This window comes from Metopolophium dirhodum, chromosome 5 (assembly GCF_019925205.1).
Source record: "Metopolophium dirhodum isolate CAU chromosome 5, ASM1992520v1, whole genome shotgun sequence".
Taxonomy (NCBI): Eukaryota; Metazoa; Arthropoda; class Insecta; order Hemiptera; family Aphididae; genus Metopolophium; species Metopolophium dirhodum.
In genome coordinates this window covers 11,072,984-11,087,964 of record NC_083564.1, presented here as the reverse complement: position 1 = coordinate 11,087,964, position 14,981 = coordinate 11,072,984, and the positions used below count along the sequence as shown (strand labels likewise).

Sequence of the window (14,981 nt, the reverse complement as noted above, 5' to 3'; positions counted from 1 at the left end):
AGTCATAGAACAATATAGTGTTACTACGTCTCCGTGCGGACAGTTTGGTAGGGGCGTCCTGGACCGGTACAATGGTGGGGATTTGTTAGGGAAGGGATTGCGGGGGTCTCGAAGTTCGGCCGGAATGTTGGTCAGCTCCTGTAATCTGCGAGTGTGACCACCACAGAAAAATCGGACACGGACGCTGTGTGTACCTAACGTACTATAATTGTTCTGTTACTACTTCTATGCTACTAGTAACTAGTTCCCCCGGAGTGTAATCTAAATAAAAGTATACAACCACAGAATACAACTCCGGTCGTTATCGATAACCGCACAGCTTCCTTGAACGTTATCTCTGTAGCGTTGATGCGTTATCGGATACCTTAGCTCGCGCGCTCGTGAATCGTGATTAAAAATAAAAATAACAAGTAACAACACGACTGCAGTAAAGCAGTACAACAACAACCCTACAACAATTTAACAACAGTCAACAGACGGTGACATTTCTTCGGGGACTCGGAAACTCGGAAAGTCTAACCCCAATTTAACATTAATGACGTGCTCGGTTGACACGTCACGCTGCTTTTGCTGCAGTCGTCGGTAGCCGTTGTCCGTTGATCGAACATGGAAATCCCGGATGTTACGAACGATTCTCCGCCGCCTCAGACGGCCGAGAACAGTGATCGCGGTGACAGCAACCATGTGGTGGTAGATGATGACGGGGAGGAAGATGAAAGTTGCGCGCCAAGCGTAGACCAACTGAAAGTCATTGAAGGATACCAACTGAAAACAACCACGGAAGACCAACTAAAAGCAATCGGTAAAGACCAACTGGAAGTACTCGGCGAAGACCAACTGAAAGTACTCGGCGATGTTGTTCGACAGCAACGGGACGAGCTTGACTACTATCAGCGGCAGCTGGCCATCAACGAGCACAAGTACCTGACGGACGTCAGCGATTTGCGATCGCAGTTGCAGTCTTCAAAGAAGATGTACGATACAGCTAAGCACGAAAAGGAAGCAGCTTTCATGCGATACGTGCTCAAAGAAAAGGAAATACTGGACCTGAGCACCGAAAAAAAAAAATTGATAGACAGTCTAAAGGACAGGGACAAGCAGATTGCACGGTTGAAAGTCAACTCCAAAGATGTGGCCAGTTGTACGGGCGTAATAGAAACAAAAAACAGAGAGATCAAGGAATACAAGACTATAATTGACTTGCTCAAAGATGAGAAGTCAAAGATTTCAAAAGACTTAGAATTCTGGAAGACTAAGTATGAACATGAGTCAAAGTGTTCGCACGAAACAGAAAGTAAATTATTGTGCGAAGTTCAAGAACTGCAGAATAGATTAGAATCGTTGACCAAACAAAATGAATCGTTTAATGAAGAGAGTAATTTAGAAAAGATTATACTGAACAGTAAATTGTATTTGGATTTGAAGGAATGTTTAGAGCAACAACTTCAAGAGGTGAACATATTAAAAAGTGTTATCGAAGACCTGAACAATAAACTAACCAAAATCACTTGTACTGTTAACTCTCTGGAAAATGAAAATATTGACCTTAAAACTTATATGGAAAGTTGTGAAATGAAAACCAATGAATTGCTTGTGTTTACAGAAAGTTTGAGTTCGCGCAATGCATCACTGCAGTCGGAATGCCTAAATTTACAAACTGCTTTGGACCGATTAAAAAGCAACTGTGATATTTTAAAACAAAAAAACAATGATCTCAAGATTGCTTTCCGAACACTAGAGGATAGCGTAGCAAAAGAAAAAGAGCTTTATGACCGCGACAAAAAAGAACTGGCCAGTCATTTGGCGCATAAAATGCAAATGATTGCTGACTTGAAAACCACATTGGAGCGCACCCAAGATGATTTGCATGTTTCTAAACGAAAGTTTAAAACTACCGTGGCCGAGCTGACCAAAGAGTTACAGAAAAAAAACATTGTTGACACTTCTGTTGAAATGAAAATGGTATTGGACAAGATGGTCAAATTGCAGCAAGAAAATGCCAGGATATGCGAAAAGCTAGATTTTGTTGAAGACCACAACAAGCATTTGGTGTGCGAGCTAAAGAAAAAAAGTAGTTATATGCTAAAACATAGTTTACCTGGCAGCAAAAATGGCCCTAGTCTGAGCGAACAGAAACCAGAACGTTACTGACAATGCATGGACTATCGGCAGTCGACCTAAACACATTATCACTGTATTAATTTATTTATTGTATTCATTATTGTTTTTTAACTTTAATACAATCCAAGTATTTAATCTAGTCCTATTATATTATTATTATTGATATTCATCATTGTGAACGTTGTTACTCTTTATTACATAAATAAAAAAAAATGTATATATTTAAAACCGTGATAAGAGTTTTTAGTGTTCTTACACCGATATTAACCACAAAAAAAATATTTTGGTTCATTACATTCAAGAAAAAAATATTGTATTACTGTCGTACACATCAATTCATGATTCGGTCAAGGGACGTTGTAGTTATGAGTATGTAAAACATTAATATTTTAAAATGCTCATAATATACTTAAATATTAAAATCTCATAAAAAACCAACAAGAGAACACAGCAAATGTTGATAACGATTGAAACTGGCGAACAAAAATTTGTTATATCGTCTGTGTGTAAGACGGAGACAACACTTGCGGGTGTAGCGTCCTCTTAAGCAAATCACATTTATACTTGACTGTGTTTAGCTGATTTAATTTTTTTTTTTTTAGAAATATTCTACAAACAAAATTTTTACAATCAAATAAATAATATGTTATTTTCTTATGCAATTATTTTTCTTAAAAATTATAATCTAACTTGGTTTATTTCTTGTACTGAATACAAATACATGATAAATACATGTGCCACATGCATATTGTGACAATAAGCAAAAATATGCAAATTAATTTATCGAGAATATTGTTTTGGATGAGGTTCAGGTTGGGGACTCTGACTTCAAAATAAAATAGAAAGAAACTTCAGCTAAACACAATTACTTTTGATTAATTGAAATACTGCATTTTATAAAATATTTCAATCAATTTAAAAAAAGAAAATAATGATTTTAGTAATTATCTCAGACTCGGGTAATACAGTTAAGTGACTTAATACTGACATATCATTCGGTGGATATCGGACAAAGAACTTAAAAAGTATGCTAAGTCAACCTTTTTTCGCCGTCAATTTCATGTACTGCTTACAAATATCTGATAAACTTTGGGCAGAATAGGATAAAAAGCAGAGCCAAGAAATCATTGAGTGATGCTGTAATTGCCGCTATAAAGTTTGAAATAAACATTAGTTACAAGAAATAGAATTTTAATCCAATGAAATAATTATTACTAAATTACTACTACTCTTGACACTTGAAAAAATATAAAATTGGTCAGCTGTGGCGCTCACGTTTGAAGTAGATGATTATTTTATAAGTCAAAAGCAGGTGATCAAATCCAAGCACACACCTCAATATTAAAAAAGGTTTGAAGTATGAGTCTTTTTATCTTTACTCGATAAAAAATAGTTACACTAAGAATAATAAATATTGATTTAACATAACAAAAAAAAAAATTATTGTTTATCGATAATTCTTAATGAACTGTTGATGGAATGAGACTGTTCATGGAATTAATTTAAATAAATTATACTCCAAATCAACAAACATATTGAGCAGTTATTGATAGATACTTCAGTAAAAATGGACAAACATAACTCAATCAATACAAAATAGTTAATATTAAGGCGGTTGCAATACCAACAATTTAAACTACAACACTTGAATACTCACAATATATATATATTAAACTTGACAAACTGTACTAAGGATTTTCACTAAATTCAATAAAATTGTATGTATAACGCACGACCAAGGAAGATATTAATGATATTCTATTCAAAAAACAGTTTATTTTCATTTAACTTCAAAATTATCATAATCAATTTAATTTTATGATTTATTATATGTACGCGATTCAGCATGGTAACCGAAAGTGTGTTTATTAACAATGTGTTTTATACACAAAAGGTACAGTAAAATTAAAAAAAAAATAAATATAATACATCAATAAATATTTAAATTATAAACATAAATGACAAGTGTAAAAATACAATTATCTTAATAATTTTTAATTGAGCTCTGGATATCAAATAAAAAAGTACACACAACCCAATTCACTGGTTTATAAGAAGAAAAGAAAATAAAAATTATAAATAAACTAAAAACATTAAACAGAATGTAATCTATCAATTTTATCATGATAAAAACATGTATAAAGTTTGGACCAACAATTGAGATTTATACTTAAATTCAAGTGTTGTACCAAGAAAGATTTTTTTTTTGCAATCTATCTGTCTAAATAAAAACTAATAACTAAATATTCTGGTGACAGATCAAAATATTGTATAAGAATCGACAAACGTAAAATTTTTGTTTTATAATAAATTGATACCTGATTAATGAATAAATGTTATTGTAATGTGGAAATAGTCAATGACAAATTAAAAACAGTAGATATACTATAATAGTATACTAAATATTTTAATAATACAAAGATCAGAGTTAATATTTATTATAGAATACTTTTATTAAACATTTTTATATAAGTATAAAAGAATATTATGTTTCTAACTGAATCTTAAGTCTACATTAAATATAGAACTAAACTTAAATTTAAAAAAAAAATGTTTGAACATAGGTGCCTTATCATTATAAATGAATGCACTAAGATTTCATTGACTTATGAAATTAGTGATTTTAAGTTGCAAATGAGTGATCAGACATAAAATAATCATTTCAGTATACTCAAAATATTACATAAAATAATTAAAATTACCGAGACGTATTATTTGTAAGATCTACAATGTCAATAATGTTATGTGACCCGTTAGTAAATCTAGAATTATTTCTGGTAGGGTTGTCATCAATTAATTCATATGTCGGCGGCGGTTCTCTTCTACCGCGACTTGATTGATTTGCCGCTCTTTTTCTACCTCTTTTAGCCACTTGAGGTGGATGCCCATTCCCTATCATATAATATATTACGTTGAATGATATATGATTACAGCACTTAACATATACTTAGCCTAATTGTTATTAAAATAAAATACAGTGGAGCCTCGATAACTCAAACATCTAAAAGTCAAATTTTTGATAACTCAAAACAATGTTTTGGCATCTGCATTTCAATAAAATGTACCCAAATACACAAAATTTTTTCTATAACTCAAATTTTTTTTTGTCCCCGACCGATTTGAGTTCTCCAGGTTTCACTGTTGATATAATTCACTTAAAAGTCCTTACTTTCACTTTGTAGAGTAAGACGTTGTTCTTTTATTGTTCCACCCAGAAGGTCACATACGTTTGTGATATAATTATCCAAAGAAAGAGAGTAAGTTGTAGAATTTACAACGCTTCGGCAGGTAGGACAATGATTGCTTCTAGATAACCATGATTTGAGACAGCCTTCGCAGAAAGTGTGAGCACAATTAGCTATACTTGGCTAAATTAAAAAATATTAATGATAATAACAATAGTAAATCAAGAAATAGTTTGTACCCGAAAGACCACTTCATTACAAATAGCACATTGAAAATCATTTTCTAAGAGTTTATTAATTTGGGTTTTGAGTGTTTCCACAGAGTCTTCTTCTTTAGCAATTTGTGTGTCCAACAATTCTGCTTCAACAGATCAAATCCTTAATAAAATATTAGGTGTTCAAAAATAATATCACAATATTACCTTTCTGATACATACATCTTCTGCGATAAATAGTCAAATCGTTATTTAACTCTCGATTGTGATCTCGTAGCTGAAATATTTTTATTTATTCAGTATTCATTAAAAGGACATCGTACCTACATGTGATGTCTACGCCTTACACACAGTATACCAAAATGTACATTCAGACGTTCCAATTTTGTGTTGTTAGCTCAATATTAGAATGAATTGACCTAATACTAAACTAAAATGTAAGAACATTATCTGTGTTCTCTCGTTTTTTACGATATTTTAATTTTTAAGTGAATTATGAGCATTTTTAAATATTAATATTTAATATTTTACATACTCAACTTAAGTGCAAATAAAGATGTACTAAAAGGTATCAATATATTCCATATAATATGCAGCCAAAATCGTAAAAATATGCAACGAATAAAATTTTAAATTGTGTAATATTTTAAATTCTCAGTATATCTTTACTGATAAATCACTTAAAAATTAAAATATGGTAAAAATTCAACAAGGTACCACAAATAATGCTCTTACTTTTAAATCTGATAATAGGTCAATTCACTCTAATATTAAAGCTAACCACACAAAACTGGAACTGCTGAATGTATATTTTGATATGTTATGTGTTAGTAAAGTAACATCCTCTTAAGTGTATACAATAATTTTTACATACTTTAATCATTTCATTATTGGTCTTGTTATTTAATTCTGTTGCATTATCAACCGATTTTTTTAATTCATCCATTTGAGCTTTAAAGTCATTGATGATATTTGTTTTAGCAATTTTTAACTACAATCAAATAAAAAGGTATTTAAATAATCAAATATATTACTTTTGTAATATTTCAAATAAAAACAAAAGTGTTTGTTTATTTGTTACATAAAAAACTATGTGGGCCAATAAGACGAAGGATGCAAAATGTATATATACTGCGTAAAAGCTATAATATGTTTGAACTATTTAATTTCAATGGGATACAATTCATAAATAGGTTAACATTATTCTCTGCACCACGAGAGAACACAACTGCTTTGCACATCCGAAAGATTTACTCGTGCATCCGAGAGTCCAATTTTCCCCCTCCAAATGGTCACCAGTCACCTAATAACACGTCACGACTAACTTTGGTGGTCGTCGGTGTAGCGCTTAAATGTGCTTTAGACCAGTTTTGGGCAGCAAATGTGCGGACTGAACACAATTAGGTCGGTGAGCGATTCTGTTCTCTTGTAGCGCAGAGTATAGAAGTGCAATGAATATTACTAATTAATAACCCAATATTTTGATCAGTTATACACTTTTAGGTATAATTTGGCTATACTTTATGTTTACTTGAAAGAGTATAGAAATTTATCTTATTTAAATCATTATTACTTACTTCTTTTACTTGATTCTCAAGTTGTTCTATTGAGAATTTGAATTTGTCATTTTCCTCCACAGTAGAATTTTCTTCTTCTAATCTAAAAGTAAAAACATACAGATACTATATTAATCAAATTACTAAAAATGTACAAAACACTTTAAATATTTTTTATAAAAACAATTACCAAAGTTAGATTTTAAACACAAAGATAGGAAATTATTAATTTTAGAAGCTATTCTTTTTCAATAATGTGTCTTTCAGCAAACAATTTTTTAGGTAAAAAGCTCAAGTTTTATGTAGCGCATATTTTTTAAAAACACTTTTTTACTTTCACAACCATAGAGAAAATTGATCAATATCCATTTCAAATGTTTAAAAATATTCAAGTTTTTTTTTTTTTTTTTATTTATTAAGAAAGATAATTTACAATCTGTACACAGTAATTACAATAAGCAAATGAGATATAAAACAGAATAAAATGACATGAATATCGTGTTGAGGAAGAAACCCAATGGTAACATCTCTTTTAATAATTTAATAGGTCTCTACACCATTTACGCTTAAGTCTGCGTGGCGGGTTTTTTGGGAGGGTGATGGAGGACATGTGTGATATTAAAGTATTGCTATGCGTGCTTAGATTTTGGTGAAAGCGTTTGTACATTGTTTTGGCTAGTTCAGTGGTAGTTGTTATTTTTAAGTCATTGTGTAAGGTAGAGTTCGAAACGTACCAGGGGGCTTTGGTTACTAACCTTAGCGCAATTGATTGAAAAGCCTGAATTGGCCTGATGTTTGATGGCTTGGCTGGACCCCAGATTGCTATTCCATAAGACCAGACTGGTCTTATGATTGACTTATATATAATAAGTTTGTTTTGGAGTTAAGGAGTGGTCGGAGGAGGTGAAGTCGATTGTTTGCTGATTTACGTTTTTCTTTTAGGTGGGGGCCCCAAGTTAGTCTTTTATCAAGTGTAATGCCTAAGTAAAATATTCAAGTTAAATGGATTTGTATCAAAACTCAGTTCAGAATAAGTTTTTAATGTGACAATTTATCACATTTAATATCACAGTAAACAACTATCTTGCAGAGGTGAGAGAAGTTCCAGACACCAGGGCTTATTTTACCGTCTAGTGTTTTCTATTTATTTATAAAATAAAATCTTGTTACTGAATTCTTTTGAGGAAATAATTGTTGACTTACTCTGTCAAGGATATAAAGATTATAACGTTACAAGATATAACATTAATACATTTAAAAACTATAAACAAAATTATGTTTTTAGAAGTTTTTAGAAAATTGGTGGTAAATATTCCTGATTCTCCATAAATTGTTTTCTAATGAATCCTAAATCCCTTTTGATCCCCTTAAGTATCAGCTCTATCCAATATACTACCAAAACCATCCTCAAAATTTAAGATTCAAAAGGTGATGACAAAAGTACAAAACACATTATTATTAAACCAGTTCATTCAGTATCTAAAACAACATATCGAATATACTCACTAGTTGAAAGTACCTACAATACCTATAGTGGTTGTTTTATACATTTAGTAAAAATAAATTGATATAGTATTTTAAATTTGGGTAAAATTTGATATTTCAGTAGTAATTTACCTGAGTTTCTTAGTAGGATTTGATAATAAGCAAAACTTGTATACAAAATCCCAGGTCTTACTCTTATCCGTAAAGGCGATAAGGTCTCCATTTTGTAATATAACTTCCTTGGAAATTTTTTTGTAATTCAAGTATGTACCTGTGCATGAGTTCTGAAAAAGTAAAAAATTTTAAATTTTAATATTTGAAACCAAGAATTGTTACTATTTTTGATTGGGTTGATTGCAGTGGTGTAGACATGATTTCTGAAAGGGGGGGAGATTAAAAATAGAAAACAACATGGTTAAATGGGAGGGGAAAATTGGAAAATCCCCCATCCACTCAAAACTTTTTACTGAGATGGTAAAATATTTAAGAATAAGGGACAATGAATATAATTTGAATTGATTTAAAGTTTCACATTAAATACAATATTTCAGATTATCCACTCCAAAGCCAATAGGACCCATGTCCCCCCCTTGTATACGCCACTGGTTGGTTGACACAATTATTTATTATTGACTGTACCATATCCCATACTATCTTAAACTATAATATTAGTGTTGGAATAATGGAAACTCATGATTGATAATATTGTATAAGGAATGGTTTTTGAAAAAATATCTGAATAATAAAGAAAACATAATTATAAATCTGGAATATATTTATGTATATAATCTATGGTCTTCTCACTAGAATAACATACCTGCAAAATTAGCTTCAAAATATAGATATATTACACCCAATATCGTAAAAAAAAAAACTTGATTTAATAACTTAAATTTACATAAACCATATATTGTTCAATTTAATCGTTTATGTATAGGCATACTTTATTAGTTATTACCAAGTCACACTTTCAATCTTGTCTTAAATGACTCTCCTTTTAGTACACTTCATTCAAATTAATGTTTTAAATTGTGACCTCACCCATATTATATTTCATTGCCATGCTCTGCAAGCTAAACGACTTATTTTATTAAACTTAAAACGCTCAATATTTATTTCAACCCCCACTCTATTTTAAATACTAAATCTGTATCACTTTATATTGGAGGCTGGTTTTATTATATATAAAATATAGGTACTGTTAATTTATTATATTTTGTACTTAATAATATTGTAATAGTTGAGTATTTTAGTAAAGTTATATATTAGTGGCTTTTAAAGTAAAAAAATAAAATAAATCAATAAAAGAAAAATTGTCAGCAGTTTTACATTTGTACATCCAATTCCCCACATTTGCATCAAGATTCAATCATTGTATATCTCCTCTCAATATTTACCTACAGGACACCACTGCAAGATACCCTTACAATTTGTTGAGGTCTTCACCCTTTAACTAACAGTATTATATATCAGTAAGATCATACAAAACTGTAAGCAACTCACATGGTGAACGGTCCACTTTATGTAATATTTAATAAAGATGTTTATATATATACTTACGTTGTCCTTAAGGAGAAATTTATCATTTTCATATCTAATGGTAGAGTGAGAGCGAGAAATGTATAGTTCTTCAATTACTATTGAGGATTTCAGAAAGCGTCCGAAGAGAAACTGTTTAAACAGAAAAAATTCAGTTACATATTTAAAACAGAGATAGACAGTATAGGTAGTGACAGGTAGGTACAATACTTACGTCACTGTCAGTCTTCACATCGTAGACTTCTCCAGTTCTTGTATCCTGAACGAGTGCATGCGATACCTTTGAATCTCCGTTCAACCTTTTGGAATTCATTACGTTTTTGATGTCTTTTAACATAATGAACAATGCTAATGCATTAAACGGGCATATGCCATGGGTGCTTAAGTATATTTTATAGTAACTAATTAAAACATACAGGCACCTTCCAGATGTGTAAAACTTATATGTGAAAACGCGATTGATTAAATTTAACTGGGTCAAATCACATTCTGAAATATACGAGGTCCACAGGACGTGTCAGCCGTCAAGTTGACTATTTATAATATTTATTTTATTAAGGTATATTCGGTGTTACGAACTTACGAAATATATCTACGATAGATGAACGGACGAAAATCACGAGACGCGAGTGAATTAATATTAATACTTATTATAGATAACAATAAACAAACGAAAACGATGTGAACGTTATCAACATTTGTATAACTTCCGTTTATCGGATCTATCCTTCACCAACAAGAATTATACAAGATCGAGAAATAACACTGAATAACAAGAACTCAGACTTTCAGTGTCGAAGAGTTTTATTATACTTGTATCACGAATACAGCAATGCAGCACTCAGTAATCACCATACTTGTCCGTAATCCGTACTCTATACGAATATACTACAGGGTATGGAGTAAAGAGACAAAAAGTTATTGAATACTTCAATGAATAGTTTAATATTTTAGAAAAATTGAGTAACCACAACCGTCGCTACAGCATCAGCTGTGGATTCAGCTGCATTGCGGCTTTGACATCGATGATAAACGCAGTGTGACCACACTATTTCCTGAAGGTCTTCCGATCTTCCAAAACAAAGATAATACAATATGATATTGCTATCAACCACGGATATAAAAATAAATTAAAAATGTCACAAACTGTCCTACATTATAAATTATAAATAAATTATAATTCATGAACTACTACACAAGTGTCACTAGTAGTTCATGTAATCATGTCATAATCAAACTCTGCAAAGTACAAAGTGCACACTGCCAAACTGCAAGAGTATATAATAATTAATATTATGCATAGACCTATACACTAATGGACAACGCTTAGAGAGAGAAATCACTAAATCAGGTGTACGATATAGAATGAGCGAGAAAAAAAACAAAAAATAGTAAAATTTATTGCAGTCCTTATGCGGGCTCCTTCACTACTTTATGTTCTTTGTCTCTCAGTTTATGATCACCAAGTATTGTTGACAGGGCAGAGTGGAATGCGCTGTCCATTTTAAGTCTATGATAATATCGTCAAAAAACGCCACATAAGATTGGTTTTAATTTTTTTTTTAATATTTTGTAGTGATTCTAAAAATTAAAAATCAAGATAGTTTACATGCCGATCCCTGACTTGGCAAGCGTTTTAAATTCTGAGTGTAACGATAAATGTATTAATTTTACAATGTGTGTTTTGTTTTTATTTTTTTTTTTTATTTTGGGTCTGTTATCACCTTTTAGGACAGTAAAAGTGCTTGGATTTTCTTCAACAGTAACTTTTCTGATAAGAAAGTGAATCTAGTTGGTAGTTTGGGGGGTCAAAAGTAAACAGTAGTTTTCAAACGCGACGTGAAAAACAAAAGAAAAATTAAGAAAAAACCGGAATTTTTACACAAAATCTGTTTTCGAGAAAATCGATTTTGGTTTTTGGTGCAACTCTAAAACAAATGACCGTACATGAAATTTTGACTGAATGTTTATATTAGCATTTTCTATACACCATAACATTTTCCAAATATTTTGACTTATTTTGAGCTGTTTGCAGACATTTTCAGTTTCCATTTTTTTTAGTTTTTTTTCTATAAATATCAATACAATTTTATCTGTTGTGTAAAAAAGCTTTAAAATTTAAAATTTAATAGAAGGCTCCTAGGTTATTGTTTCAAAAGCAGATGAAAAAATTAAAAATCCTTAGTCACAGTTTTTTTTTATAAGCATTTAAAGTTCAAATTTTGACAAAATACTGAAAAATCACGAAAATTACCAAATTATTTTGAGTTGAGAATTTATAAAAATTTTTCTTTTTAAATCTAAGATTTGAAAATGTAATATAAGATTACTCATAAGTTTGTCTACCTTTATCAAAAACAAAATGTCTACAAGAAACTTAAATTAAATTTTTATAAGTGTCTGAAATTTATATTTTTACAACATTTGATATTCACTCGATTTCTCATGTAACAATTTTCTTATTTTATTGTAATTAAATAACGAATGACTGTAGATACTTGAAAATTTCACTGAATGTTTATATTAGCATTTTCTATACACCATAAAATTTTGAAAATATTTTGACTCTTTTAGAGCTGTTTATGGACATTGTCAGTTTTCAATTTTTTTAGTTTTTTTTTTTTTCAATATCAATAAAATTTTATTTGTTGGGTAAAAAAGTGTGAAAATTGAATATAAGGCTCCTGATATATCGTTCTAATAGCAGTTGAAAAATATTAAAAATACATAGGCACAATTTTTTTTTATAAGCATTTAAAGTTCAAATTTTGACAAAATTTATCAAATTTAATAATTATTTTGTAGTTAATAATTTATAAAATGTTCAACTTTTATAGCTAAGGATTGAAAATTTAAAACAAGGCTACATGTAAATAGGTTATATATAAATTACTCCATTCACAATAATATCATCAAATATACTTGGTAATATCATAGGCTGACTGACCGTTTTCGCTCAGAATCGTTTTTCTTATACAATGGTATTATATCATTGAATTAAAATTTAACACCATCCATTACAGTGACCCACTTGTAACCTACTGTACAGCAGAGCGACATCCACTTACCCACCTTTTTTGTTCGTTAAAAAAGCTTAAAAATTGAATAGAAGGCTCATCCTAGTATATTATTTCAAAGGCAGATGAAAAAATTAAAAATCCATAGTTACAATTTTTTTTATAAGCATCTAAATTTCAAATATTGACAAAATACGTAAAAATGACGAAAATTAGCAAATTATTTTGAGTTGAGAATTTATAAAAATTTTTCTTTTTAAATCTAAGATTTGAAAATGTAATACAAGATTCCTCATAAGTTTGTCTACCTTTATCAATAAAAATTTGTCTACAAGAAAGTCAAATTAAATTTTTATGAGTGTTTGTAGTTCAAATTTCTACAACATTGAATACTATCTGGGTACATTTTGGGCATTGCAATTTGTCCAACGTCAAACATAATATAGGTACCTACTATTCAAAAGCGATATGATTTATTAATTATTAAATATCTAGACTCAGATTATCATATAAATATATAATTAATTAATTTATAATAAAAAATTCTAACAGCTATGGGAGTGATGATGATTCTTTACACACATTTTATAATCCTATAAGTACATTTAATTATTTAAAATAAATAGGTACCCATAGATATTATAAAATCTATGTAGGTACCAGATTTTTCGAAATAGATAAACAAGTATACTGTTATCATTAATTCAATAATATCTTATATTATAATAATATTTAACAAAATGTTAAATATATCACCTAAATTTTCTTATTTTATGGTTTGCGGACTTAACTGATTCTATTCAAAAACCGTATGTATAGATCGGCGTACAAAATATGGTCCGCAATAAATAATTGTATAGAAAATAAACAATATGTGGGAAGAAAGATTCAGGGGCCGACGATAGGCAGTTTATTTTCAATTGTGAACGTTATGTACGACCTTCACAAGATTAAAATATTTGCTGAAAACGTAAAGATAAAATAAAACAATTACACGACTTTTTTAAATTTAATTATACGTAGATATAGTAAGATTGTACCTATATAGTATAGAAAAATTGGTTATTTTATTTGTCTTATAATAATCAACGAACTATATAATAGGTACCCGATAAGTAAGTGTTTTTTTGTTATTAATACATTTTTTTTTTGTCAATTTTAATAATTTATTAAATATTATTATAATAATTTAATCTGAAATATATACTGTACATACTGTATTATACACAAAATATAAAAATGTTTTATCAATCTCAAATAATTTATTACTCAAACTCCAGAGTGATTAAAAAAAACCCTTTTATCAGGCGAAATTAAATATTGTATCATTAATACTAATACAATTAATATAAATACTAATATTTAATTAGCTACAAAATTAATGGTGATCAGTAAAATAAATATTACCATCCTGATCCTGTAAACGACTATTCACAGAATTATGTATAGGTATTTAAAATATTTTAATAAACCCGTCTCATTAATGTTAAGTACCTCTATCATAAAGACTGAAAAAAATTTTTTAATATAAATACTTATTAATGAAATACAACTAGGAAGGTAGCTAGTAGTTACGTATTATAATATACGAATTAAGAATACGATATGTATGAAATACCTTTCAAAACGTAATCATAAATATTCGGTCAGTGTCATTTTTGAAATTAATAATATAATAAAATTGACGTCGTCTTATACCCACAAATTATAATCTGAGCGGATCTAAGTTAAACGTAAGAGATTGTGATTTAGGGAGCTTAAATTTCTACGAGATGACAGGAAGGCAAAAAAATATCTATACATAATAATATACATCTATATAGACGGTGGGTGTTGCAATTCGTTTATAACAAAAATACAAAG

At 29.7% G+C, this 14,981-nt stretch overlaps 2 protein-coding genes across 4 annotated transcripts; one reads left to right on the top strand and one right to left on the bottom strand.

Moving 5' to 3' along the window:
* Window positions 1-138: 138 nt before the first annotated feature.
* On the top strand, window positions 139-2,212 carry LOC132945471 (coiled-coil domain-containing protein 186-like). The gene has a single exon (XM_061015220.1). It carries the CDS (start codon window positions 607-609, stop codon window positions 2,149-2,151), a length of 1,545 nt encoding a protein of 514 aa, XP_060871203.1. The 5' UTR covers window positions 139-606; the 3' UTR covers window positions 2,152-2,212.
* Window positions 2,213-4,414: 2,202 nt separating this feature from the next.
* Window positions 4,415-11,078, bottom strand: LOC132945472 (E3 ubiquitin-protein ligase rnf8-A-like). 3 transcript variants are annotated; one of them, XM_061015223.1, is made up of 11 exons: window positions 10,685-11,078; window positions 10,518-10,590; window positions 10,316-10,428; window positions 10,123-10,233; window positions 8,695-8,846; window positions 7,099-7,180; window positions 6,396-6,512; window positions 5,729-5,798; window positions 5,546-5,664; window positions 5,291-5,489; window positions 4,415-5,013 (listed from the first exon to the last, which is right to left on the bottom strand). In XM_061015223.1, exons 3-11 carry the CDS (start codon window positions 10,412-10,414, stop codon window positions 4,820-4,822), a joined length of 1,143 nt encoding a protein of 380 aa, XP_060871206.1. In that variant the 5' UTR covers window positions 10,415-10,428; window positions 10,518-10,590; window positions 10,685-11,078; the 3' UTR covers window positions 4,415-4,819. The 3 variants fall into 3 exon arrangements, with proteins under 3 accessions (XP_060871206.1, XP_060871205.1, XP_060871204.1); XM_061015222.1 differs by having other exon boundaries at window positions 10,518-11,078; XM_061015221.1 differs by having other exon boundaries at window positions 10,316-10,590.
* Between the last annotated feature and the right edge of the window lie 3,903 nt (window positions 11,079-14,981).

What these genes read in the sequence shown, in the direction of transcription:
- LOC132945471 (XM_061015220.1), top strand. Translation starts at nt 607, where the DNA reads ATGGAAATCCCGGATGTTACGAACGATTCTCCGCCGCCTCAGACGGCC.
- LOC132945472 (XM_061015221.1), bottom strand. Translation starts at nt 10,438, where the DNA reads ATGTTAAAAGACATCAAAAACGTAATGAATTCCAAAAGGTTGAACGGA. An exon ending in AATCCTACTAAGAAACTCAG is followed by an intron (nt 7,181 to 8,694) that starts GTAAATTACTAC and finishes TTTTACTTTTAG; the next exon opens with ATTAGAAGAAGAAAATTCTA. An exon ending in AAGATGTATGTATCAGAAAG is followed by an intron (nt 5,665 to 5,728) that starts GTAATATTGTGA and finishes CTGTTGAAGCAG; the next exon opens with AATTGTTGGACACACAAATT.